Genomic DNA, 27,611 nt, shown 5'->3' with positions numbered 1-27,611 from the left:
GATTAGCGCATGTCTTAGTGAATTTTAACGTCTCCTTATCTTATCTACAGTTCAACATTGTTCGGTTTGATTCCTTTGTCAGATGTCACACTCAGCTCAGCTTGCGTGTTCCAATGCTGCTTTTCCACTGCATGGTCCCATCGGGACTCACCTCGGCACGGTTATTTTGCTTTCTGATAGTACCTAGTACTTTTTAAGTACCTGCTCAGGTGAGGTTCCAAGCCAGCTGAGCTGATGTTATTGGAACCACGCCAGAGCTGGTACTAAAAGAAGTCCTAGGTACTAATGGGAAAGCAAAAAGTAGAGTCCAGCCGATTCGTGCTGGAACTGTGTAGTGGAAAAGTGCTATTATAGGGCACTGCATTTATTGTTCCACTCCTTCATAAACAATACACTGTTTACATTTATATTCAGACGCACTTCCTCATGTTTTTACCAATCAAGAGTGCCCTTCCGCGCACTGTAACCACCCTACGCCACTGGATGTCAATATATTTGTGCACAATCTCGGTATCATTCCGCGTGTCTCACGCTGCGCGGTGCTGCAACTCTTCGCTCATCTCCACCATCAGGACCGTGCCAAATAGCTCCAAGCGCGCGCGTCACGTGGCCGCGCTCTTCACGTCCTGGAGCTCGAGAAGCAAGTTCACAGAGAGACAGACAGACAGACGGACAAACGACGTTACAGGGAAGGACATATATCGACAGAGAGAGACAGAAGGTGTGAGTAAAAGACGAGAGAGAGAGAGGACACGGTTAGTCTCTCTCCACCATGGCTCTGCGGGACGAACTTTTGAAGTCGATATGGCACGCGTTCACAGCGCTGGACGTGGACAAAAGCGGCAAAGTCTCCAAATCTCAGCTGAAGGTAAAACAGTATTAACTCAGTCTGTCAATGTCTTTCTCACGAGTCTGTGCGTTTTGGACACGGAGCAGAAACATAAGCCCCTGCGAACTGTGGTCACCTTTTTTTAACTTTTCAACTTTCACTGTGTGTCTTGTCGCACGTTGTTTTTTTTGTTTTTTTTAAAAAGGGAGTTTGCGACGCACCTGTTTGTCCTTGTCGCGCTGATTAATCACGAACAGGGCCGGGCACAGCCATTTTGGAGCCCGTGGGGACTTTTAAACATTGTGAGGAGAGGTTTCATTGAAATAAAATTAATTATTTTAACCACATAATATGCCCATAAAGGCTCTCTATCACACCCGACTACTGTTTCAAAGTTAACTACACATGCATCCAGTAAAACAGTGCCTTCATACAGTCTCAAGTATCTTGTACACATAATTGCTATATTGTTCTCAATCGTTTTCTATTGTGAAGTTACTGGATTATTACAGTACTCTTCATCAGCAGGTGTTTGAAAGCTATGGCAAAAGAGCTGACCAAAGTAGATGTATTTATGTATGTAAATGTATTATTCATTGTGTGTGAATTGGGTGCAAATCAATGGTTCATTAGTTTTTCTTTGATTACTCTCATGTAAACAACACCTATGTCCTCATATTTCCACGTCTGTTGCACTTCCGTCTGTGTTCCAGCCAAAACATTGTTTAATCAATAGATAAATCATTAAACAATAAAGGTCAGAGTTTTCAGGTCAGCCATGTCTGAGTCTTAAGATTAAAGGTATGTTTTTATTGTGGTATTTCCTCAATAAATCAGAATGCAATGTCGCTTTAAGCCATTTGTTGAAATTGTTTGTGCAAGACGTGAAACCCCTTCTTTTCTGATTGTAAAACTTGTCACTGTCACATTATTCTCCCATGTGTGTTCATGCATGTAAGCACAATCAGAAGCAACTTACATTTACAAGACATTCTGTGTAATACAGGAAACCATCCGTTTATGAAATAAGCGAATAAGCATCACCATTTAGAGAGGAGATTACCAAATTGAATATTTGCAGAATTTGTCTCGATACAGCAGATGCAACATTATATTGAACCTCATTATTATTATTATTATTATTTTTTTGTACTGACATTTTAAATTGACCATCAGTTAACAGCAGTTAAGCCAGGTTTAATGTTTGTGAATGTGAGGAAATCTCTCAGGAAAATATGATTGTAACTCCTGCAGTGAGGGTCTAAATATAAATTCTAATGAGCCGCATTATGAGAAATATGTTTACTGTTGTTTTTGGACTTGTGATAATGGCAGTGACAATCTTCACTTTATTTTTCAAGAAAATTGCTAAATATTTTCCCATTACACCTTCTCAAATGTGATGATTTGCTGGTGAGTTAACTGTTAACTGATTATATTTGAGTTTTGGACAATCGATGGAAAATGATGCTATGTTGTATAGACTTAATATTAACCTGGTAATTACATTGATAAAGTAAATAATGATAGTAAATGTTTTGTCCTCTATCATTCCAGGTGCTGTCCCACAACTTATGTACGGTGATGAAGATCCCACATGACCCTGTGGCACTGGAGGAGCATTTTAAAGATGATGACGAGGGTCCTGTTTCTACCCAGGGATACATGCCATACCTGAACAAGTTTATCCTGGATAAGGTCAGTTATTCATGGAGTCACTTTGGTCTGGCACATGTGGACACAATCAGCTGAATTAAAAGTTAGTAGAGGATCACAGTTGTTGCCTCACAGAAAGATGTTTATGTTTATGACAAAGTGAGTCGTCTTTGCCTTAAATAATGCTTCAATTCTTTTTTTATTTTGTACATTATCAGCAGTACAAACCCTAAAAATAGATTGAAACACTTAATCCAAACAGTTTCAATTCCACTTTTGTATGTCAACCTTTTTTGAAATTCCCATTAGATTTTCATACAGTGTCGTCTGATCGTCTCACCACTGAAATAAAGATTAGACTCTGATGTTGATGTAATCATCTGAGATATATTCAGTTGTAAATACATCACATGACTTTCATACACATCCAGTTTAAATGTCATTAAGGTGTTATATAATGACAACACATTTTGTTCATCATTGCACAAGTCCTGAGCTCATTGTTCATTCAACTTCTCTGATGATGTCATAACTGATCACTGCATAGACAGAATGATGTGATTGTTTTTCTGGTTAGTGTGAAAAGGTCTTTTTCATTTTGAGATGGTGCGCAGCTGGCTGTCTGACATTCTCATATGATGTAGTAGTACGTGTAGTGGTTGTTACCACGGTGAAGGATTGTAATTTTGCTCTGTCATAGAACTCTGTCATTGTTATGTAGATTGTGCTTGGGGTTCTGTAGTCTTCACACTTCTTTATTTCAGATTCATTGTAAAAAGCTCATCTGTCCATTTTACTTATCAATGAATATCCTTACTGTGGCAGCTATTAACAAGAATTAATTGGCTGCATGTCAGGACGCATGCCACGTGTCTCATTAAGTTCTCTCTGGTGTTTTTCCTTTATACTTGCACTGTACACACTTTTACCACAAATGACTGTGTCAACTTTGCACTGGCATTCACTGAAAGAAAACCGTCATAGATTCTGTTGGTGAAGGTCAAGGCTACTGTGACCTTTTTGCCTCATGAAAGGTGTTCCCTTTCATATGTGTTGAAAGATTCTTATCAAATTTAGCACAAATGTTTTCTTGCTTACTTAGCATTTCAGTTTTGCATTTCATTTCAGTGTGCACGTTAAGTGGAGGTCATAATACGCATTAACAGGATATATTATTATTATTATGACTAACATGAAATTTAACTTATTAATGGGGTCCAACGCCGGGTCCAACGCCTGGTCCTAATGAAGCAGAACCTAATATCTGAGGCCCTTGTGGGGCATTCATTGGTAAGGGTTAAGGTTAGGAATACATTTGGCTGCCCATATCCATCATTTCCCCAAAAGTGATTGATTTAGATAGTATTTTAAATAAAGTTACTTGCTGTGAATTTGAGCTGGTTGTAAGGGCTGCGTTAGAAAATGGCTTTGAAACAGACACACCTTTCTTTTAGGAAATGTAGTTCCAGGAAAGGAGACATGACATAATGAGCATGTTCCTAACCTGTACATCCCACAGCGTTTTCCATATACACACTCTCACCCATGACCACCCCACCCACCCACCAGGGGTGTAGTCAATGCATTCAACTGCTCTGACTTCTGAGGAAACTCCACCCGCTCCCACTAGGAAACCCTGTATGATTACGTGTGCACATGCGTCAGAGAACAACAATGCTCGTTTACACATGGAATTGTTAATAAAAAAAAATGAAAATCCTCAGAAATAAAAGCAGAAGATAACCCAGATCTGAACTAGGGACGAGAAGAAAAAGAATAAAGTAATATACAGTTAGATTCTTAACCCTGTATATGATTGCAGTGCTTTAGTAAGCACAGGCAACGTGCTGTTAAGAGACATGTATGACATCACTGTTGTGTGAGGGCTGCAAATGTCTGGCATGTAGCTGGAACATTATGTTTTTGAAACGGCTTGTGTTATAGCTAGCCTCATATAAAAGCTTCAGTAAATTTGACTTTTGAACAGCTCATTTATTAAAAGGAGATGAAAGGCTACTATCAGTATTGGTTGGATTTCAATGTTGTGATATTGATATCGTTATTGGAGATAAATAAGTGGAACTGAGCCATTCTCTGAAGACGGTCATAGAGGTCTGTAAAGGAAGGGGAACTCTATAGAAGACATTTTGTGACTCTGTGTCTGTTCCTGGGGATGTGTTGTGTCATAATTTGTTCCCGTCAGTGTAGCAGGTCACTGACTTTTAATCTTGGATTGTGCAGAGATGCTCAAAGTTGTATCGGTATGCTGTAGTCGTTGAGCTGAATAAGCTGACACTGACGCGCTGACGATGTCGACTTGGCAGCAGACAAAGACGTGATGCTGAAGCTCAGGACTCAGCACTTTGTGGTTTGTCGGAGCGTAGCATTCCTCACACACAAGTGACCCTCTGTGACCCTGACATATCCTGAGTGTGTGTGAGTGAGTGTGGTGTCGGAGAGAGATGTCACAAACTAACAGTGTTGGTTAAGGTTCACTTTAAAACACACACAGACACAATTAAAGTAGTGTTATTAACTGTAAACATTCCTATTTGTACTGACTGACTGTGACAGGATTCCTCTCAAAATGCTATTTATTTTTCCCATAATTACTTTTATTACAAGCTCTGGAATGCCATTACATTGGAAAACCTGATTAATCGCAAAGTGTAATAAAGTTAATATGAAGCTTCAGCATTCCTGAGAAAAAATAAAGGTTGATTCAAAGTGGTAACTTCTTTGCTGAGCTGCTGTGATAGTAGGGAACAAAGTTTAGTCCAATAATCATGTATAAATAATAAGCATTGCGGTGGGACAATACACAAACAATACACAAATAGCATCAAGATTTGAGGCACAACTTCATATTTCCAGACCTCAATATTTTGGAAAATAATAATTTGTTTGGATATTTTTAAACGTCAGTTGTAACTTTATTTCTGTACGCAGATTCTCGCTCGTCATTGAAATTGCATGAGAATGAGATTCTTCCTCTCATCCACTCTGTGGACAGGAAGGACAACTATGAAACATGAACCTGTAATGTCACACTGCTGTTGCCCTTCTGCTTCATTTATTCCCTTTTGGTTTTCATGATTTTCACATTCCTTGTCATTTGGGCTCATCTTTTTATTCACTTTCATGTTGAGCTGAGGTTTAGTGACTGATGACGTTGAGGTTCACATTGTTGTCTGCATTCAGACTTGTCTTCCGTTGTAGGAACAAACTCTGATTCGCAACTGAAAGGAGTCCATCAACAAGTTTTCCTAGAGTATGTAAATGGGCATTTCTGTGGTCAAGTTTTAGCATGGATGAAACACCCAGACAACACCTTCACATTATGTATGATAATTATGTGCCCTGGAGCATTACAACTTCCCTTCATTAACAACTCTTTGTCGTTAAATATTCCATTTGCAAAAGCCCCTTGTATGCATAGAATGCTATGCGGTTCAACTGGTTACAAGCCGTGTAATTGTCTTGTTTCACTCGTTTTACTTCTTTGGAGTTTCAGTGAGAGTTGTAAGTGATGCTGCTCATGAAGCTGGAGTGTGGCTCCTGAATCTTAATGGGCATGTGGCTGATGGAGGGGAGGGGAGGCTCCACTGACAAGGCTCTTATTGTTGAGAAGGAAAAGAGTGATAGATGGAGCGAGAGAAAGAATAGCAGAGGATGGAGAGCAAGAGTCAGCGAGCCACGGGGACAAAGAGAAACAAGGCAAGCGTGACATTACAGTGTTGCACAAAGAGCTGCTCCTTCATGACAAACTCAGGTTTCCTCGTCTGTCCCTGTTGACTCATTCTGAACCTCAAGTCCAAAATGAGCAGAATGAGATAGACGCTGTCTGATGTCATGCAGTGGTTAATAGCAGTCAGCCAAATAAACATGACATGCACATTCATATTAAAATTAATAAATATTTTTAAGTGGTGTTATTTATTGGGCAAATAACAAAATGATGTACCTTTTTTATCCCCAAATATGGGCTTCTTCTTCTCTGAGAAGTCAAAAATTAATCAAGCATAACATTCAACCACTAAAACAGCATTTTCTCTTCAGGAATGCAAATAATGAACTATTATTTGACCTCTTAATCAAGAAATTAGAATAATGTGCTTTACAATTTTTTGGGGAAAAGTGCATTTGAATTAATTCATGGATAACAATTATAGTTATATTTTATCATTACAATATAATTTCAGTTAACCACGTATTAACACTTACAGAAACATAAAAACATATTTTGATAATCACCAATACTGTTCATTTATGGCAGCTGTGGCATAAACCTTACATTGAGTGCATTGGGTTTTAAATAATCTTTTTTATTATTATTATTTAGTGCCATAATGGCTCAAAGTTTAAGTTCTTTACAGTTAATACTTAAGTTAAAAGCTAATCTTTGTGTTGTTTTTGTTTCTGTTAACAAATGCCAAACCCAGTGGAGCATCTCAGCCTTGAGGAAGGTGATAATATAACATTAAAGGGATGTATGTGTGGAAAAGACAATGGAACTATATTTTCTAACATACATGCTGATTGTCGTATATTTTCTCTGCTCCAGGTGGATAACATTGCGATTATTTTGCTGTCAGCTGCCGATCTTTGAAGGACTACATTACAAATGCTGGAAAGGACAGTTTCAGAGATTGTGGGTGGAGTGTCACTTTAACATCCAGCCCAGGTTTGCACAAAGGCACTCGCCCTAAATTAGCACAATAGAGCGTTACATCAGATCCTGTGCAGCTTTAGAAAAGTTCACACCACTCCAGTGCGACCATTCACTTGGGCTGAATGTCTCCCAGGACAAAAAATTGAAAATAATGAAATGGCCGTGAGAGAATCCAGGATACAATTCAAACAGCATGTTGGTCAACAAGGTTACTGGTTTGAATCCTTTCTGTGTGGAGTTTGGGTGTCCTCCCTGTGTGTGTGTGGGTTCTCTCCAGAGGCTACAGCTTCCTCCCACAGTCCAAAGACATGTAGAGGTTAATAAGACAGAGTGAATGGCTGTTCATCATCTCTGTGTGTTGACCCTGTGATGGACTAGTGACCTGTCCAGGATGTACCCTGCTGTTCTCATCCCGTCAGCTGGGATGTGCAATCAAAATGCTCTGTACTCTAAAGCTTATCTATAAGGAAGTAGTAAATGATGGCAACCCATTAACAAGAGTTCCCTATTCATTTGTTTATAGTATTTTCTCAATGAACAACACACTACATTGAGATTCAAATGAAAGTTTTAAGCAAAAAGTGAATTTTTATTCACTGAAAATTCTTAAATCTCCATACTGTTAACCTTGCTGTGAGTGCATGCTATTGTGCCTTAATTTAAAACGCTTACTGAGAGCTGTGATGGTGAATTCAGGGGTGTCACAGTGTGGTTGATTAAAATGTGACCGATGTCTCGGTGCAGACTCATCTTCTATGCTGGTCTCATACTTGAGTTGTCAATTGTGTCCTTTGCCTGTGTGGAGGTTATAAAAGCAGGTCCTGCATCGCTGGCTGCTCAAATCATAATGAGGTGATTGCGTCACACTAATCACAGTGTGTTTTGAATAGACATTCTCTGTCACAGTTCAGTGCGTGATCGGTTCAGTGAGCGAATGAGTTGTTTTTTTTAGAGGTTTACTGGTGCCTTGCTTTTTGAGGGGACAGATGCCAGAAGTCTCCATGGAGACACTTCTGTCCATGGCTCAAGGAAAACACTTCCTCTGGACCCTCCACAGCTGAATGTGTACCTTTTTAAGAACTTTTCCCCCCAATTTGCCCTGGAATTTAAACCTTAGATATTTTGTGTTTTTCCAAACAGAGCCCTTTCTTTTCTCACTTTTTTGGCAGTTTGCTATAAGCAGTGTTTGTATTGTTTTCCCCCTGAGGAGCCAGAGGGACAAATGTAAGAAGTTTGGTTGTTCTGCAGGTGGTGAAAAATACCCTTTATCTGGTGTTTTATACTTCTGTATACATGACAGTAATATTGTAGGTAAATGGTTGTCATCAAATTTGGAAACCGCTGACGATGAGGACAGAAAAACCTCTGTTAAATCAGCTCACGTTTTACTCGGTGTACTGCCACCTGTAAAGCACAGCTATCCTCTGCTATCCAGTGTTAATCCTGGACTCACCACAGCTGCTATTGTGCTTTGCCACAGGTGACGGATAACTTTGACCGGCAGGACTTCAACAAAATGTGCTGGACTTTGTGCTACAGGAAAAACATGAATCAAAGTCATCTGCTCATCTCCAACGATGACGCCTTCAAGATCTGGAGCATCTTCAACTTCCTGTCTGAAGACCGATATCCACTGATCATTGTCACTGAGGAGGTAAGTGTTCATCACAACAAGTGCAAGATTACTGCACTACAGTCTGTGGCACCTTTTTCTCCCCAAACACCATGTGGTATTAAGAAGCGAACACCTGTCTTTCCTGAAAACCATTAACATAAATATCAGCGTTATTATTGATTACACCAATGCCAACTAATGAACCACAGATGTTAGGAATTTACCACAGTGACACCGTCTTCCATTTTTGCATCAAGTGTAGTGTCATCACTCCCAATCATGTAAGAAAAGTTTTAGGTTTTTTTTAAAAACAAAAAAACATAATTGTTTTATGAATCTTGACTTAGAAAAATAAGGTAAAAATGTCGTTAATCAAGTAATTTGTCCAATCTTTGCAATCCAGAAATGGCTGATGGCTAAATGAATGTTTAAAATATCTCAAAGCACAGGCTGAATTCAGAACTCGGGTGTAGTTGTATTAGTGTGGTGTATCAACTGCTTCACTAACTGAGCAGATGTAATTCTCTGTTACACAAGAGCAGAAAAGGAAGTTTCCAGCTTCCTGTTCTATTGCAAACACTGGAAGATTTATTGTTGGGTATGACAAACATCAGAGCTGAATCACTGGAGAGTTGTTTGCAAATATAATGTACATGTATCTGCTGCAAGACACCTTTTTCAAAATGAATAATGGGAACAATGCAGAACAGGGACAAACATACGGCTGGATATAAATAAACAGCTTAAGGGTTTGCAGACAAATCTGATAGAAATCATTGTTTGTCTTTGTGTTTAAATTTTCTGTATAAGCTATAGATAATATTGAGTGTTTGTGTGTCGTGCTGAATTTGTCTCTGTACACAGATCGAGTACTTTCTGCGTAAGCTTACTGAGGCGATAAAGGGCAGCTGGCTGGAGGAGCGTTTTGAGGACTACAAGCTGCAGCTGGACTCCACGCAGCAGTGTCTGAACGCCTGGGAGCTGATCAAACTGGTGGGGTCGGGCCATTTCAGTAAAGGCATGGACCAGCAGACGCTCTCCATGGGCATCAGCGAAGTCTACCAGGAGCTCCTCCTGGACGTGCTCAAACAGGTGCGTCGATCTCAAAGTCTTTAAAAGTATCGAAAGAGGTTTCAATTCCATACCATAATAAACACACTCCGGTGTAACCATATTTCTGGATATTTATACCAAACCCACAACCAGGGATTATTTCTGGTTTAGGTGGATCTCAAGTCACATAATATAATAATGGTATTCATACATGAACGAGAGATTGTCAACTTTTATTTCTGTTCAAGCGTGGTTTCATGGCATCAGATTAACACGCAGATGTCGGATTACTACTGTAGGTGCACAGAGTTGAACCTTATGCGGTCACATAGAGAATCTTTTTCAAGCACAAATGAATTACTTTAAATGGAGATACATGACAGATGGGTACTCAAACCAGAGAGATGCAGTGTCTCATCAACATTAAAAAAAAGTCTAATCTTTTTCCTAATTTACTGAGTAGTTAAATTGTGTCTTTTGGTATCCTGTCTGAAGAAGTAGGTCAGACTGGTCTTTGTCCTGTCTTAAAATAAGACATGAACTTCCCATCATCCAGATAAAGCACCTGCTTCTGTTGGATGTACCCAGCTAGTTTTATCTTTTTTCCCCCCACACATGATAAAAGTGTGTGGAACAGTCAGTCCTGGTAATTCTTTATCCTCGTCCAAGCTCTTTGTCTAAAACCACAACCACATACAAGCACATAGAGACAGTAGAGATAACTAAAAACCCCAACCCTTGAACAGGAAGTAACCTCAGACAAGCAGACTCAGTGTGGCCTCTTGTGACTCATTTCTTTCACGTATACAGTGTAATTTACAGTATATACAGTGACTCATTACTGTTTCCCTTGATTGGTAAATTAACTGTTTTGGGGTTCTGGTTGGACAGCAGAAGACAGTGAGGTGTCACCATTGACTGTGGGAAATTACAACAAAATGTAATCAATTCTATTTAACCTTTTTATAGACAAAATAATAATAATAATCAGATCAATCAAGTTAGTTGCAACCTTAATCCACTGAGAAGATGATCAAAATCTTAATCTTAAAAGACCGACAACAGCAATCCATTGAACAGTGCCCGTGTTCTTAAATTGTTACTGCAATCTGCATCTATTAAGTAGCACTTTAAAAGAAAGAGGTCTTGATGTGAATGGGTCTTATCTGGTTAAATAAAGGTTAAATGAACCATGATCATGTAATATTTTAGATCATATTTAATACAGAGCATCTGGTCAGTTAAAAACAAAAACAAACGTTGATTTAAGTGATTGTTTTTTGTCTGTGCAGGGCTACATGATGAAGAAAGGTCACAAGAGGAAGAACTGGACCGAGCGCTGGTTTGTGCTGAAGCCGAATTTGATTTCCTACTATGTCGGTGAGGACCTGGCTCATAAAAAAGGAGACATCTTATTGGATGGAAACTGCGTTGTGGAGGCAAGAACCTACTGCCGTCTAATGAAAAACTCTTCCCCTTGACTCTTACCTCATCTTTGGACTTGATGACTAAAACTGCACCTTACATCAAATACACAGGTCTTAGCTTTAGCTAACAAAGCACTTACTCAAGAAGAACCAGGTTAAGCATTAATTTCCTTATATTTAAAGAAGCTGGAAACTCTATTGATATTTTGTTATATAATAAATTTTGTTGTGCTCTTTGCATTTGCATCTATTTTCTTTGATGTATTCCGTATGCTCTGTTTTCCTTTCAGTCTTTACAAGACAAAGAGGGAAAGAAGTGTCTCTTCCTCATCAAGTCAGTGAAAAGTTTTGAAATCAGCGTGTCAGACAAGAAGAAGAAGCAGGAGTGGGTCCAGGGTGAGTGTTAAATGACTTTTTAAAGTAAGAATCACAGATATGGCTTATCTGTGTCTGATAACATCCATTTATTGTGTGCTGTTGCAAATCCTCAATGGGATGACTCACTGTCTCATTCGCTGATCAATGCTGTGTATGCACTTTCTAATCGAAAGCGAAAACATGCAGTATGTTTATCAGCAACAATGGAAAATATAAACTGCTTGCTATTTTGGGCCATAACCTGTTTTCATCAAAATCCCCTAATCACTTGATCAGGAAAGGTGACGTCCTCAAATGATAAATGTGAAAACTCATCATTTATTTCCTCTTGAAAAATGATTTGTATTATTTAAAATAGTTACCAATAGTGATGACTGTAAACCTGAAACCAATAACTGTTACTTATCAATACATATACAGTAGTATACACAGTATATTTTTTTTAATTACTGGATGGATTGAAACATTGCGACCAAGGGACTCTCTGTTAAAATCAAAGATTGTTTATTTTCATACAAATACATTTGAGAAATACGATCTAAAAATAGATCTTTTGGAACTTAAAGCCTTTCTGATTTCAGCTATTCAGATCTGTGTGAGTCTGCTGCGTCTGGGCCGACCGGTGCCGCACCGCGAGGCTCGGCAGAAGCGACGGGAGCTGCGGTTGAGGCAGCAGGCTGAGCAGGAGGAGCTGGAGCTGAGGATGAGGGAGCTGCAGACGGCCAACGAGGCCAAACAGCAGGAGCTGGAGAACATGAGGAAGGTGAGCAGGAAACGGACAAACACACATGTAAAAACATTACGCTTAAAACGCATGTAAACATGTTCGTCTGACTGAAATTATTCTAAATATGCGATTTTGAGTTGAATTACAACTGTATTTATATGTTTAGTCAGACTCGAGCTGGCCTGTGTGTTCTCTACATGCACCACAATTTAAACCCCAGTACACAGAAGGACAAAACTGTGACAAAAAACATGGTGAAATCCAGGCCAGCTTATTTGTTCATCTTAAAAAACCTGCCATTATCAGGCAGAATAAGATTGCACATGTTTACCTAACTTATTGTCCATTTTTTATTGAGGAAAATATAACTAAGACATTGAGAATTGAATCACTGTAAAAACAAATATAGAAAACACAGCATGCAGCACTGCAAGACAAAAAGCTCTAATTCTACAACTGCATTATTGCCAAAATAAATAAATTTGGATCAGAATAGGAAGGTTGTATTTAAGTGTGATTTAAAAAAAGAGAGGTGGATATTTTCTTAACAGACATGTAGACAAACCGTTTACTGTGCAGACACTTCAGCTCTCACCATCAGTGTGAACCTGAAATACAGGGATTTATTTTCTGTTTAAAAACATGCTCCGCAAATACACCAGCAAAGGGGAAGTTACTGAACTGGAATGTGTTTGTGAATGAATGGAACTTCAGGGATTTCCCCAAAAGGCATTTTTATATCTGTGTGGCAAAAAAGGAAGAAGCTTCTCAAAATAGGCAAACTCGGGTCACCGTTCTCCCCAATAACGGATAATGAAGAGGACATGTTCTCGAGCTGAAGAGCAATGCATGTCCTCAGCTGTTGCAAATGAAGTGTGCGCGCTTTCCTTTTCAGGAAACATCTCTGCCAGTTACCTTGAGAAAGATAAAACTACTACTAACATGTTTACTTCCCCGTACTCGGTGATCTGACAATCCACCATCACTTCATGGAATCAGGCTGTGTTTTTATTTCCTTCACCTCCACTGATCTCAATCATTCTGGATATCAGCAGAAGGAAATGCGGTGTATAATTATTTTGATCATCAGCTACTACGTGTCCGACTGAACAACATTCCTTACAGTCAAGGTGTAAAAGCTAAAACTAACATGCACCATAGCACAATAACCAAGTGTTCTTGTAAATGGCAGTGTGAAGTATAAACTTCACTCAAACACTGGTGTTTCTTCTCTGAAACTAGGAGGAGGCTCATGAATACCAACAATAGATCAGCTCCTCCCCTTACTGAACAGTCCGTCACTTACCACAAATAGAGGAAATGGATTGAATTGGGGGTAAATGGTCTTGAAAACACCTCTGACTCACTGCTGACCGAGTGGTAATGGCTAATAATGTGGATTTGACAGATACTGACAGTGATTGGCTGCTTTCTGTTAATGCTGCAAATGGGCGGTCCCACAAACAGTGCAGAAGGCTGACAGCTGTGGTTTTACAGTTGAATGTTCTTTAGAAGTCATGTCACATTAAGTCAGTTTAAGCCAACAAAAGCTTAAAGTCAGTTTAAGCTTTTGTTCCCAATTGTTTCTTCTTTTATATATCTGTAATATAAACATGTGTATTTACATATTATCAGCAACAGCGCAAATTAGCAATGCTCACATCGTCATGCAAACAACTTAAATTCTCATGGGGTTTTTAAACCACTGTTGACATCCGCAGTTCTTGCCAAGGCTTCTTTCATGTGTAAGAACATCCAATGATTAGGACTTCTACACACAACCCTTCGTCCCCTTCTCACACTGTCCAGATTTTTATCGGCTGCTTCTTACAGCTCAATAAACTACCCTCTGGAAAGGGCGACCAGAACAAGTATGGCGGACAACTCGAGTGTCTTTAAGAGGTTTTATTCTAAACACAACTCAATACACTACTTAATAGTTTGTAAACCGGCAAAGCATACAGGTTCTAATGATCAGTTACAGATGAAAACACACAAATAAGGGGTTGGTTATATATAAGAAGTGCCTTGGATGTTAAGGCTTTGATTGTGATTGCTTTGATGACAATCTCACTCTGATTCCGTACAGAATGCGCTGAATAACTGCTAGAAAGTTCTACACACACACACAGGGAACTATGATGGCCTTCACATACCAGAAAAGGATGACATGCTTCTTTGTTTGTGTGGCAAGCTTCCAGATCAAAACACAAAAACAGACAGTCTAGCTGGTTTGTCCATTATGCCTGCTATGACTGGCATAGGACTGCAGCCTCTTTGAAGTACTTCCTTATCTGAAGTACACATAAAATGCTTATTCTAAGGCTTTGGGGTGGTATTTTCAGTATTGTCTGGGCCCAATTAACATTATCCTTCAACTGAGCTGAGGCGACAAATATCACACTTTCGTCAAACATTTTCCAACAGTGCAGTGCAGGGCATGTTGCAGCACTGTGACAAGATGGATGTTCACATCGTGGTTGTGTAACGAGTTCAGTAAGGTACAACAATTTCTCTTTGTCAGGGACACTGCACAAGCACCGAGTGCACAATAATCTGCCATTGAGGTGCAAGTTTCTACAGCTGTGTTGCATGAATGGACAATGGACACACAGGCATGGAGGAGAGAGAGAGGGGGGAGGGGGGAGGGAGCTTAGGGTCATCTACAGATATCAGTGGGCTCTCTGTCTCTCTCGCAGTCTCCCTCCCCCTTCCTCACACTACACTGCTATCATGCAAGTAGACTGCTGCAGTCTACAGTAGGGTAACGGGAAGTTACTGGGCAACCATCAACTAAGGTCCAGTGGGTAAGAATTAGTGACATCTAATCGTGAGACTTTATATTGTAACAAATTAAGTCTCTTATCCTGCAGTATGTTTATATGTTTTAGGCTCTTCATCTACAAAAGTTATAAAAATAAGAAAACTTAACAGTAAAAAGGCTCCTTTTGACTTTATATTTGCACATTATACCTCATATTTGAAAGAAAATGGACACATTCAACACAAGGAGATAATGAGAAACAACAAATGTGTATAGAAATCAACTCAGATATTTGTTCTGACGAGACTGAGAGAGACGGCTAATAATTCTGTACTAAAGAGATTTATGTAAAACGCCTTTACTATGTGCTGAATATGTAATGTACACTAAGTGAAAACAGTATATGGTGTGAGGCCAATAATGCATGTTAAACCCTTTTAATTACTAATATTACCCAGTAAAATGGCCAAATTACAAGAATGCTGGGTTCTTTTATATTTAAATTAGTTTAACTTTTTTTTCCCCATACCAGGCTCTGGAAGAGTCAGCAGCTAATGCAGCAGAAGAGGAACGAAGGAGACTTCAGACACAAACTGAACTCCAAGACCGCTACAGGATGGACCTGGAAAGAGAGAAAATGGTATGTGGTCACTCGCCATCTTCCTCCAGGTCACAACTCATAGCATGTCAGCATTTTTTCATCCATATAGATTGTGGATTTAGGCTAATGCATACAATACAAGAAAAAATCTACTAAATCTGTCACCATTAAGCCGCAAGAACATTGTACAACTTGTGGTTTGTATCAGTCCTACAGGGGAAATCCCTTCTCTGAATTTAACCCATCCTTTACTTGAAACCTTGCTCAGGGGTACCCCAGTCCTTTTTTGACCTGGTGGGGACTCGAACCGGCAACTCCATCAGTCGTGATGTAAAATGCATCACTGTGTGTCACCACAGACATGTAAAATAAATGCTGCTATATTGAGGAACACAGAGAGAGTCATGTGCAGCTGACTGGCTTCATCAACATTGTGGGAGCTCAGACATTTGTCTATTTTTACTCAAAGTAATTCATAGTGGAAAAAGAAAAGCAACAAAAAAAGCTGAAATTAGTCAGACATTTATCTGATCATCACAAATGTGCAATTGTGCTTCATCTTTCAAGATATTAACTACACAGGGTAAACACTGAGGAATGAGGCTTAAAGACAAAAGTTGGTATTAATTCTTCAAGTATTTCTCTCCATTTCTTTATCCAATAGGTACGACAGCAGATGGAGGAACAGGTGGCCCAGAAGTCCACAGAGCTGGAGCAGTACCTGCAGCGGGTCCGCGAGCTGGAGGACATGTACCGTCAACTGGAGGACGCTCTGGAGGACGAGAGGCGTGCCAGACAGGATGAGGAAATTGTTCGTAAGCTGCAGTCACGGTTAGTGAATGAGCAATAAAAGATGCATCAGAATCTGTGAGAGCTTGTTGTGCTTTAAATAGATTAAAACCATGTCTTGCTATATTTTGCTGCAGTAACCAGTTTGGGCTTCTTTTGCACTCGGAAGCAATGCACTCGAGAAATGAAGTTAGTGAGTTAGACTTCCTCTTCCCTTGAGGAACATAAGGCTTTGACAATCTGCCTCGAATGCATTTAAAAAAACAAACAAAAAAACCTATAACTTGCCTGATCAAAAATATGGGCTTCTCTCTCACACATGGACTCACACAGTCTACTTCCCTCTCTCCACTCTTTACTCCCTTCCTTCCTCTCTGCTGACATTTACTTACCACCTCACACTTAACTAACCACTGGAGAACAAGTCAGCAAAAATACACCACTGCATTAAAAAAAAAAGACTACTAAATAAAATGTGTGAAGAGCATTTAACTCTCTCACTCGAGATCAGCACTAAAGGCAACTTTTAAAGACTAGTCCATGGATGTAGCCACCAGTTCACTGATCTTTTCATTGTAATGAAATGTTCTTATAACAAGTGCAGTGAAACCAACTTTAGTAAGTTGAAAATAAAATGTTCTTGGAACTTGGCACAGAGACTATGAGAGGATGTGGTTATGCAGTAAGTATAATAATAGTATGAATGAAAAAAACTTTAGTTTTGTATATTTTATCAGTAACACCTGTCATTCTTGAGTGCTTGAGGCACTATGGGCCCTCTGCATTTAGGTTTAAGCAGTGACATGTTTATAAATGTTTTATTTGTTTAACAAATAATTAATTGTTAATCACATTAAGCGTAATCTGAATTTACAATAAAGCAATCTTGAAATGACCAAAATGGATAAATGCACCACAGCACCCCCTGCTGACACACTGTCATGCCACAACTGGATCAGTTGGACACATTTGCACCGGAATGTTTCCTCAGTCCAAGACTGTAAAACACTGACTTTAAACATGAATATTTAGTGATGATGCATGGACTTATCAGCATTTAGTTTTGTTTCTCAGAAGCACAAGTTGTTATGCCTAAATGGTTTAGCTCACCCATGTGAATGTCTGTGGAGCAGGTTACTGGAGGAGGAGGCCACGAAGAGAGCAGAGTTGGAGCAAATCCATTTACAGCAGCAGCAAGCAATCGCTGAGACGGAGGCTGAGAAACAGGAGCTGGAGAGGGAGCGACTGGTGAAAGAGAGTGCGCTACAAGCAGCAATGACACAACTGGAAAATCTGGAGCAAGAGAGGCACGGAGCTCTGGAGCAGTACCAGGTCAGAGATTCATTCTATTGAAATCCACTTGCAGTAAATCATATAATATGGCTTATGTAGAATCCTTGAGATTATTTATTAAACTAGCAAAAATGCTAGGGTGGTCTGAGGCTGTTGTGCATGTCCCAATTTTTTATTATGCAAAAATGATGCAGTTAAGTAAGTAAAAGTATTTAACTACTGAAGCGATTTAAAATGTAAGTACAGATGCATACAGTTTTCCTTCCTATGTTCCAGCGTTTACAAACTAATCGAATAATTGTGATGTGTGTTTTTCAGACGGTGATCAAAAAGCTTGAAGATGCAGCCAACAAAACAAAGACCTGGAAGCACAAAGTGGCCGAACACGAGGGCATGCTTCGACTTATTCAGCCAGGTAACACATTAACCACTGACTGCCTGCACTGCTACGACTATTGTGAGGACACTGGACTTTCTGTGTGAGGACTAGTAGTGGTAATAATGACAGACTTATGTCACAAAATGACTAATTCAAACTGATACTAAATATCAATATTGGCCCTGGTGTATCGATTACCACAACAGCACAAGGAAGGATGACGATATATATCACCAAAACGATATTTTGACCCACTCCTACATCTAAACCAAACTCATAACTGCAGACCATGGTTTTTCTGCCCTGCCCAAAAAATAACCTGCACATTTTAGAGCGGTCTTTTATTGTGACATGTACAAGCCACATCTGTGCAATAATATACACATTTTGATGTTTCCAGTCTACCAAGAGTGAAATACTCTTACCTGTCAGGTTAATGATGCTTGGAGTGGTTTCTTCTCCAGGTTCCAAGGGACCGACACTGATCACCAACTGGGGTCCAGCAGCCTTTTCTGCTGGAGAGCTCAATCTGAGGGAGAAGAAGTGGCAGAAGATGAAGAACCAGACGTCCGAGGCTCAGTAGATCCACTGTAAGATCTAAACTGTAGACCTGCAATTCAGAGGAGAGCTGCCGGTATAAACCGTCTGTGAAAAACATAGAGAGGTAATGACTGGAAAGAGGTCTCTGTTAACTGGAGCATCAGGAATGAAAGAGGCATTTTATGCTGAGGAGGTAATTATGTAATAATGTTTATCCCTTTTAATCAAGTCTCTATCACTGTCGGCCAAAATATGTTAGAGGAGCAGGGGAGGAGCACTAATTCATGGATCCAACTAAAATGCTAAATGAAGAGAGGTAGGTGCATGTATCGATTGACAAGTTTTGAGCGAACTTGGTAGAAGTTTAATTTAAAACTGTTGTTTTTAGTTGTTACAGTAAACGTTGGTCAGGAAAACACAATTTTAGAAGCTAGCATTTATCGTTCTGAAGGACCAAGAGCTATGATCAGAAGTCAGAAGATCTAGATCCTGTCAGACGAGTACATTTGTCCAACAGTCATTAGTGCTTCAGTGTTTTAACAGTGGATCAAGCTTGGTGACCATTAGAAATCTTATACAATTATGTATAATATAAAGCTGATGATTTAAGAGGAGCATCTTACATAAAGTCATTAGTGTCCATGTATTATTTTCTTCCTAGTTGAATCTATGAAATGCACTACGTTTGACCACAGTCCCAACTGTCCAACACCTGCTTTGAGTTCAGGCTGTTAACAAAGTTAATTATCTGTGGTCAACCACATCCATTCTTTTATAAAAATCCTTTGAAAAGTATAGAGCTACTGATATTTCTAAAACTGCTGTTTGGGAACATGTTTACATGGAATAGAAGGGTCTTTATAAATGGTTTTATAATGATAAAATCATTCTGTTTTTCTTTCAGTTCCTTACTAATGTCAGGCTGCAGAGAGGCAACGTCCTTAGCAACTGATAAAATATGTGATTTAAAGTCTGTGTTTAACAAACCTTCCATCTCAACTAAAATGATGAGTAGATCATTGTTATTCGTTCATTGTTACCAGTTCAACACACTTCCTGCTTATACACAAACACGGCCTTACTCTGAACAAGAATGCTAACTGCCAAACATTTGTACCGTGTTGTTGCACTGTAACTGTAACCTCCAGTGCTTTTGATACTGCCGAGTAAACATTGAGTTCAAATTTATGTTTTTATATATATGTAAAAAGTGTGTAATAAACTATCTTAAATAACTTTCTTACCACTCTTTGGTTCATCTTTCATTCCCCCTCTACTGCAGATCTGTAAACAAACACAGAATTTCAGTATGTTGATGTACATATTTTAACACTTGTCATTACTGTATTAGTAATGTTGAAACTGCCAAACATTTCCTATATTCCTGTTTTATATAATTTCCATCTCTTAACTTTTATTTATGAATCATCTTGCCAATCAAAAACAATAACAGCCTTCTACTTTCATAGTAAGCTGTAGCTTTGCAAACATGTCCACCAGAGGGTGCTACAGTTTCACAAACAGGTTACAGTACTACAGCATGTGCTGACATCAAACAACAAAGCTGAACTTCCTGTGAAAGTGTGATCAACCCGTAGATCACTGGAGGAGACAATAGGGAAATGGTGACTTAATCTCTATGACTTCATGGTCCTTCCCTTCAATCTTCTTAAACAAAGATGGTCAGGGTCTAAAGACGATAACATGTCCTGTTTACACGTGTCATGACATTATTTGACTTAATTCATTCATACGGTCTGTCAGACAGGAACCGATGAGGAAGTACATAAAACCAAACATATTGTACATCTACACTGATGAGATAATATGTTAATTTTAGACAAAGCCTGGATTATCCATCCATCTACTGTTTTGGCGCTGTGCCAATCTCAGCTGACATGGGGCGATCAACGGGTCACACCCTGGACAGTTCGCCAGCCCATTGTAGGGCAAAGTCTGGATTAAATTCTGTTAAATATTCAAAATCATGCTCTGTTTTTATTTCAAAGGTTACCGAAACACAAGTGATCAAACAGGAATTTACTAAATAAAATACATTGAAATAAGTCTTTATAATAAAGACTAAGGCTCTCACATGTGTGGATTTGAAGTGTCCATGTTTTGTATAAATTCACAGACATGTAGAGCAAACATTTGCAAATCAAGTTGTAATTATTTAATTTTTATTTTGCTTGCTTGTTTTTAAAGTGATTTAGAATTGTATTGTCATGCATCACATTGTGATGTTGCTTTCAAACAGTGTCCAGCTTCAATAGTAGATCACAGCACAGAGTAAAAAAAAGAAAAGCCCAGGATGCTCTTACTGCAACGAGCCTCATCTGACTGTAAATCACAAAAAACAAAGCTGCTATTTAAAAATGTTCCTGGGACAAAGTCGAGACAGTGAACTGGAGAACTGACCACAGCACAAGAACTTTCCTTCCCCACAAAACAACCTGATGGCGACGAGCATCTTATGCTGACGAGATAAAATATGTGTAAATGAGCAAAGAGAAACAGCATCTGAATGTTATGCAAAACAGACCAGCTTGTAAAACCTCCACTTTAAGAGCAGCTCCCCCTCAAAAGATCCCCAACTACGTTAATTCACTCCATCCTCCCTCGTATCGTGCAACAGTCGTTAATTTGAGTGAGACGGGACAGACCAAACAAACACACACTAAATACATTCCCAAAAATCTGTGGTCCAGATGCGCTCAGCACATACCACAGCTGCACTAACATGGCTTTATGCAACAAGATGGCCTGTCATTAGCGCCAAGCGCTGCACCGGATGCGCTCTTTCAACCCCCCCCCCCCCCCCGCCTGCCTCCCCTCCCTGCTCCCCCCGCAGCCCTCATAACCCCCAGCAGCGTCTGTATCCCATCATCCTTCTCTCTTTTAAACATCCTCACACTCATCAGCCTGAGGTTATGAGGCTTGTGGCACGCGTGCCGCATTCCTGGGAGGTGATGCGAAACAGAAATGCATTAAATTCCTGATCTGGAATCCATCGCAGGGGGTGTGTGTGTGTGTGTGTGTGAGCAGCAGTTCAGAGGGGCTGGTTTGGAAAAAGAAGGATCACAATAAGGTGGGGTTATGGGGTCTCACTGCCCCCTAGAGTACCAGAGCATCTGAGATGCAAAGTGTCTAAAGGCGTGTGAGGAATTGAAAATATATAGAGTTCGAAAGTTTCAGGAATTCTGGGCATTTACAGCGAATGTGGCTCTGAAGAGCATGGACTTTTGGAGGTTTACGAAGCACAGGGGTTCTCTTGGGACAGCAGAATAAAACGCTAGCAGAACGTTTACCTTCCTTCGCAGTGTTGCACATGACAATTCATAGACCCCGGGGGAATGATACAGCCACATTCAGAGTTCAGGGAAGCATCTGGCCACAGAGTAGACAAAAATAGCATATCGCTGCATCTTCACATTATAGATCTGGATGGAAGATTAAAAGGTCCCAAGAGAGTTCCTGTTAGAGTGAACGACACAAACAGATGTCCTCATGCACCTCATAAAAATGAAAAACACCAAAAGAGGGTCCAGAAAGTCAGGAATTAACAACAGCATTCCACTTCACACCAACGACATCGACTATTACGGTAAAAGAGCGCCTTTGACTCACTGGTGGAATTTCACCTTCAACCTTACTTCACCTGAACGTCATCCCTCTCGTCCACACCAACACATGTTCCTCCACACCGTCCCTCCTGACATTTCACAACATCACATTCGAGTAAACGCCGGATTTACACCAATAAGTGAAGGTTTTAGTTTGGAGATTTCGTGAGGTTCAAGGGTGCACGGCGGAATTTGGGACAAAGGATCTGGCTCTAATCAGCGCATCTGAGTGAGGTTGACTCTGCACCCACAGGAAGGCCGAGCCCGAGGCCACGGTGGGGAAATCAAACCCATCTTTTCTCAATTGTTCATTCCAGATATAAATATCTTCTGACAACACAAACAGCCAAACTAAAAGGTGAGCCACGTGCCGCTCTGACCTCCCATTTGTATATTTAACCTTTATGAATTAGAGGTTACCATGGATACATGTAGAAAGTCCACACACACACACACACACACACACACACACACACACACACACACACACACACACACACACACACACACACACACACACACACACACACACACACACCTTTTTTATACTAATTCTGAAGCATTCAAGGCAAACACAAACAAACACACACACATTTCACAATACAGATGCACTCTGTTAAAAGACAACACTTGCTATGGACTCACACATACACATACACACACACACACACACACACACACACACACACACACACACACACACACACACACACACACAGGTGCACATACTTTATTTTTTAATTCAACTCAATATGAACTGTAACCAAGATGTGGTGAAAGGTGACTGCTTGTCGACATGGCCCTACTCTATCTGTGAGGAATGCTTTACGTGACAAGACAAAAAGACTTCAAAACTTCGCCGTCTCATCCTCTTCCTCCCCCATGAACACAAAAGAATGTGTGGCAAGGCGCAAATATAAAACACAAGTGTTTCTTTGGAAGGGAAAAAAAAAAAAAAAAAACTTCCACCCCCATGGACTGAGTTGTGCTGCTGCCAGCAGATGAAGCTATTCATTTTTCAGTTAAAACCGTCTGATTTATGACTGAGCCAAGTTTGGAGCTGGCCTCTGACCAGAGCATTGTTTACCAGCATCCTTCTTAATTGCACAGAAAGAAATAGCTGAGCACAGCGGACTTGACAGAAGCACGAGTCAGCAGAGCTGGTCTCTACCAGGTGAAAGGCCAAGTCATTGACAAAGTGATGCCGAGGGTAGAATTACCTGTACACTCCTGTATCATCATCATCATCATCATCATCATCATCATCATCATCATCATCATCATCCTCCCTCAGGGACGAGTCTATCGTCATCACTGTGACCACAGACTAACACACACTGTTCTACTCTCTTATCAAAGTCCAGACAAAAGGAATTCCATGTCCTCTCATGACATGTGACTCAGAGGGAACCTGATCCCAACTGATTTGATCCTCCTGAAGTCATATTTTGAGTGATGTGACTTCCCAGCGTTGTGGTTTCATCAAACTAAAATGTGTTTGCGTTTTTTTTATTGATAAAATAAAAAGCTCTCTGATGTATAACGTCTTGAATGGGAGTATTATTTGGTTTTGTTTGCTCCACATAACAAAGAAATACCATCATTTCTATATTTTCTCACATGTGGTGGACCAAACATGGAGATGCCAAGAAAATAATCCACTGATTAATTCATTGATTATGAATATAATCCTTAATATCCCTGCATGTGCCTTTAATTAACCGACAGGCTAAATGTGGATGAAGGGGAATAACCCGCTAAAACATTTCTTGTATTATCTTTTACAGTACAGTGTTTTTATGTCTTTCAGATTCTCTCATCGCTGGACTGATGTGACTGACACTTGGTGAGTTTAACTCAGTTTAACCTGGCAGTAAAAGCAGATATGATGAGATTTGACATTAAATAGTTTTAGGTTTTTACCATTAGTGAGGGTTCCATTCCAGGTTTAAGAGAGCCAGGGCAGTGTTATAGTTGAAGGTTAAGGATAGCTCACACTTAATCAATGCTTAACATTTTAACTTGTAGAATATGTTGTTTTTGAAGACTTTTGGTTTTGAGGAGGCTGAGAATTCTGACATTTTATGGAGCAAAACAACCAATCAAATAATCAGATTAATTGAAAATCAGAATTAGTCAGTTGCAGCTAGTTTCCATATTTACTTTATAATCCATCATTGGGGAGCCTCAGATGAGTCACAGCCACAGAATGTGATGGCGCAGGAAACGCAGCACTCACAATTGCACTGTAAACTTCAGAGGGGTAAACATGGCACTTTTTCAAAAACACATTTATGGGCCACTTGATAGTTGACGCATCCACTGGGAGAGACAACGTGAAAAATAAAAGCATCCTGGAAATGTGCAGTGCATTTGCTCTGCTTATTGCATCAATATAAAGCAGCAGCTTCAATAAAACGCAGTAAATAATTCTGCTGTGCTATGTTGTCAAATAACAACTATAACAATAATACGTTTGTGCAATCTTACAAACATAATAATTATTAATCCTTCTTGTTCCAGATAATGTGGAGAATCCAAGGGATTGATTACGAGAGGCAAAAATAAGCCTTGATCTTCAGCCTTTTCCTTTTTTTTGGTCCATGACAGTGTGGGAGGATATCGTGCGAAATGGATCTGTATAAATATGTACGTGTTTTTTTCCTTCTTCCTTTTTGTAAGCTGCATATTCACACAAACTCTTATGCTCTGCTGTTTATAATGCATAACTAAAAATAAATCCATGTCATACGTAGTCCAGGCTGATGAAACCACACAGAAATTGGGCTGTTTCTGCGGCAGGAGGTTTAGTCACAGAAAATAATAAGTGTTTATCTCACCCCTCATCGATAGGCGTGAATCTGTGTAAATGAGAAGCAGAGCGCTGCTGGATGCGCCTGACTTTTCTTGAATAAAATGTCAGGCAACTTTCACACAACTGCTCTTTTACAGCCAATTTCTTATGTAAGCATCCTTTGCATGTCGTTGTTAGTGTGACTCACACATAGGTGTTTGTATCCAATTAATCACGCTTCACCCACGCTGAGAACACACTGTAGTGAGAGGTTTCTATAAATATTTAAAAAAGGACTACAAGAAAAAGACAACTATTGACCAATAACTGTTACAAAATAGACATATCTGCACTTTGTTGACAATGATGTTGATCAGTATCGATGACTTTTCTGCCAGGTGCAGAGATTTCTGGCCCCCGAAACACATTTTCCATCCTGCGCCGCACCCACTGGAATCTCAAGACTCTCCAAATCGATCCCTGACGTATTTGCACTTTCAGCGCAACAATGAAAGACAAGTGAGAAACCAATATCAGCAGACACGTCAGCAACAAACAGTAAGAAATGTGACAGCTACAGGTCAAAGAGTGAACGCAGCACACGTCTCCTCTGCTCAAGTGATTGATAAAATACATTCTCTGCATAATGAAAATATGACCTCATGCGTCACATAGTTGTGTAATCTGTTTCTCATCACAAATAATAAATACATCATTTTGGTGGACCCGCACACGCACACACACACGACTAAGCAATCTTGTCTGAGGGTGATATACTGTATATGTAAGAAATGTATTATATTAAGACTATGACCATGTGATCAGAGATTAAGGACAAAAACTGTTAAATCTTTAATTTGTGGGGCAGCACAACTATATTCATGTTTTAGGTCTGCTGTGCCAATCATATAACAGCATCTCAGTGCATTTAGGCTCGTAGAGAACCTGCTGAAGTTTAAACTGAGCAAACTTTGAATATGTCATGGTTTGTGGGTGACAAAATGGGATGATCTGGGTATTTCAGAAACTGCTGATCTGCTGGGATTTTCATGCAATAACTATCTTCTCTTGGGTTTGTAGAGAGTGGTCCCAAAAAAGAGACGATACCCAGTGAGCAGCAATTCAAATCCAGTGGTCAGAGGAGAATGGCCAGATTGCTTTGTCCAGTAATGACAGATAAGTAATGTGTTACAAGCAAGGAATGCAGAAGACCATCTTCTCAACGCCACCGGGCACCAATATATATAAATTGTCCCGTGTACCTAATAAAGTGGCCAGTGAACGTAGAATAGAAACACAGGGAAGATCCAAGCTGGAAAATACAAATGAAGCAACTTGAAGATAACAAAACTATAATATTACATTTCTGATTTATTTACATCATAAAACTATTAAAGGTGAATTAAGTAGTTTATAGTGCCATCTAGAGGAGAGGCTGAAATTTACAACAAAGAACTGCTCCTCTGCTCACCCCCCCCTTCCCTGAGCGCTACGGTATCCTCAGCTGGTCAAATGTCGTCCTCGTCGTCTTTCTCCGTGTCAGCAGATGAGGTTCGTGAGGCGAGGGAGAGGGCGAGCTACCACGGCCGTAGCAGACGAAGCGGAGAGAGAGGAGGCGGGACTTCCGCTACAAGTAAAGAGAAGCTTGATTTGTTCTCTTGCGTTTGTCCTTACAGGCTCCGGTAGAAACATGGCGTCTCGCTGCTAACAGTGGCTATGCAACCACGGCCCGCGAACATGTTATTTTACATGACTTTTTGAAACACTACGAAAATGAAACAAAAACTATTATACAGCGACTAGACAATGCAGGAGCACATAATATGTATAAAAAAGTGGATTTTGGGTTATATAAACCAATAAATACTACACAGTGTCCCTTTAAGTTGTCAAAACGTATACAGTTTCAACTGTCTAACAATGATTCTGCTTAAATGCTGTTGGTGCATTTTTATGTATGTGATATTTAGGCTTTCACCATTTCACCTTACATTTTTGTCCCCCTCCGATATCCAATCCAGTGATGACGTACAGTAACAGTAAATCCATATGCCTTTAATGGTGGGTCTGCACATCATTGCCCTACTCCTTTACTGTTCATCGACTTACTCTCCTGTGGTCAAGTAACCACAACCACATCTCCATTAAGCAAAAACACAGTTTTTTCTTCATGTTCCGCAGCTTTATCCTCCACATGAAGGTCACCAATGGTGCCAATGCCAGCTGACAGAAGGTGAAAGTGAAAGAGTCTGGCTTATCTTTTACTTCAATAATAACAAAATAAAATGATGTGCACATTGTGGGCTTCAGTGAAACGGATATAAATACAAACCAACCAGCCGTCAGATCAACTTAATCTGTATGGTGTCAAATTAACATACATTATCTCAAGGCATTTTAAAGACAAAAGTGCAAAAGTGATGATTGTTTGAGTATGCTGTCATGGCTGAAACAGCATCATCATTCAT

The 27,611-nt window shown here is 39.8% G+C and overlaps 1 protein-coding gene across 1 annotated transcript; it reads left to right on the top strand.

Moving 5' to 3' along the window:
* Window positions 1-708: 708 nt before the first annotated feature.
* swap70b (switching B cell complex subunit SWAP70b) lies at window positions 709-19,883 on the top strand. Its single transcript, XM_083893480.1, has 12 exons — window positions 709-868; window positions 2,387-2,527; window positions 8,638-8,811; window positions 9,637-9,864; window positions 11,118-11,264; window positions 11,543-11,648; window positions 12,212-12,393; window positions 15,654-15,761; window positions 16,387-16,553; window positions 17,645-17,843; window positions 18,123-18,219; window positions 18,648-19,883. The coding sequence occupies exons 1-12, from the start codon at window positions 773-775 to the stop codon at window positions 18,764-18,766; spliced, it is 1,764 nt and encodes a 587-aa protein (XP_083749606.1). The 5' UTR covers window positions 709-772; the 3' UTR covers window positions 18,767-19,883.
* Window positions 19,884-27,611: the final 7,728 nt, after the last annotated feature.

Source organism: Microchirus variegatus (genome assembly GCF_963457635.1).
Source record: "Microchirus variegatus genome assembly, chromosome: 8".
Classification (NCBI taxonomy): domain Eukaryota; kingdom Metazoa; phylum Chordata; class Actinopteri; order Pleuronectiformes; family Soleidae; genus Microchirus; species Microchirus variegatus.
The sequence above is the reverse complement of the archived record's forward strand: the minus strand, read 5'-3'. Positions and strand labels throughout refer to the sequence as shown.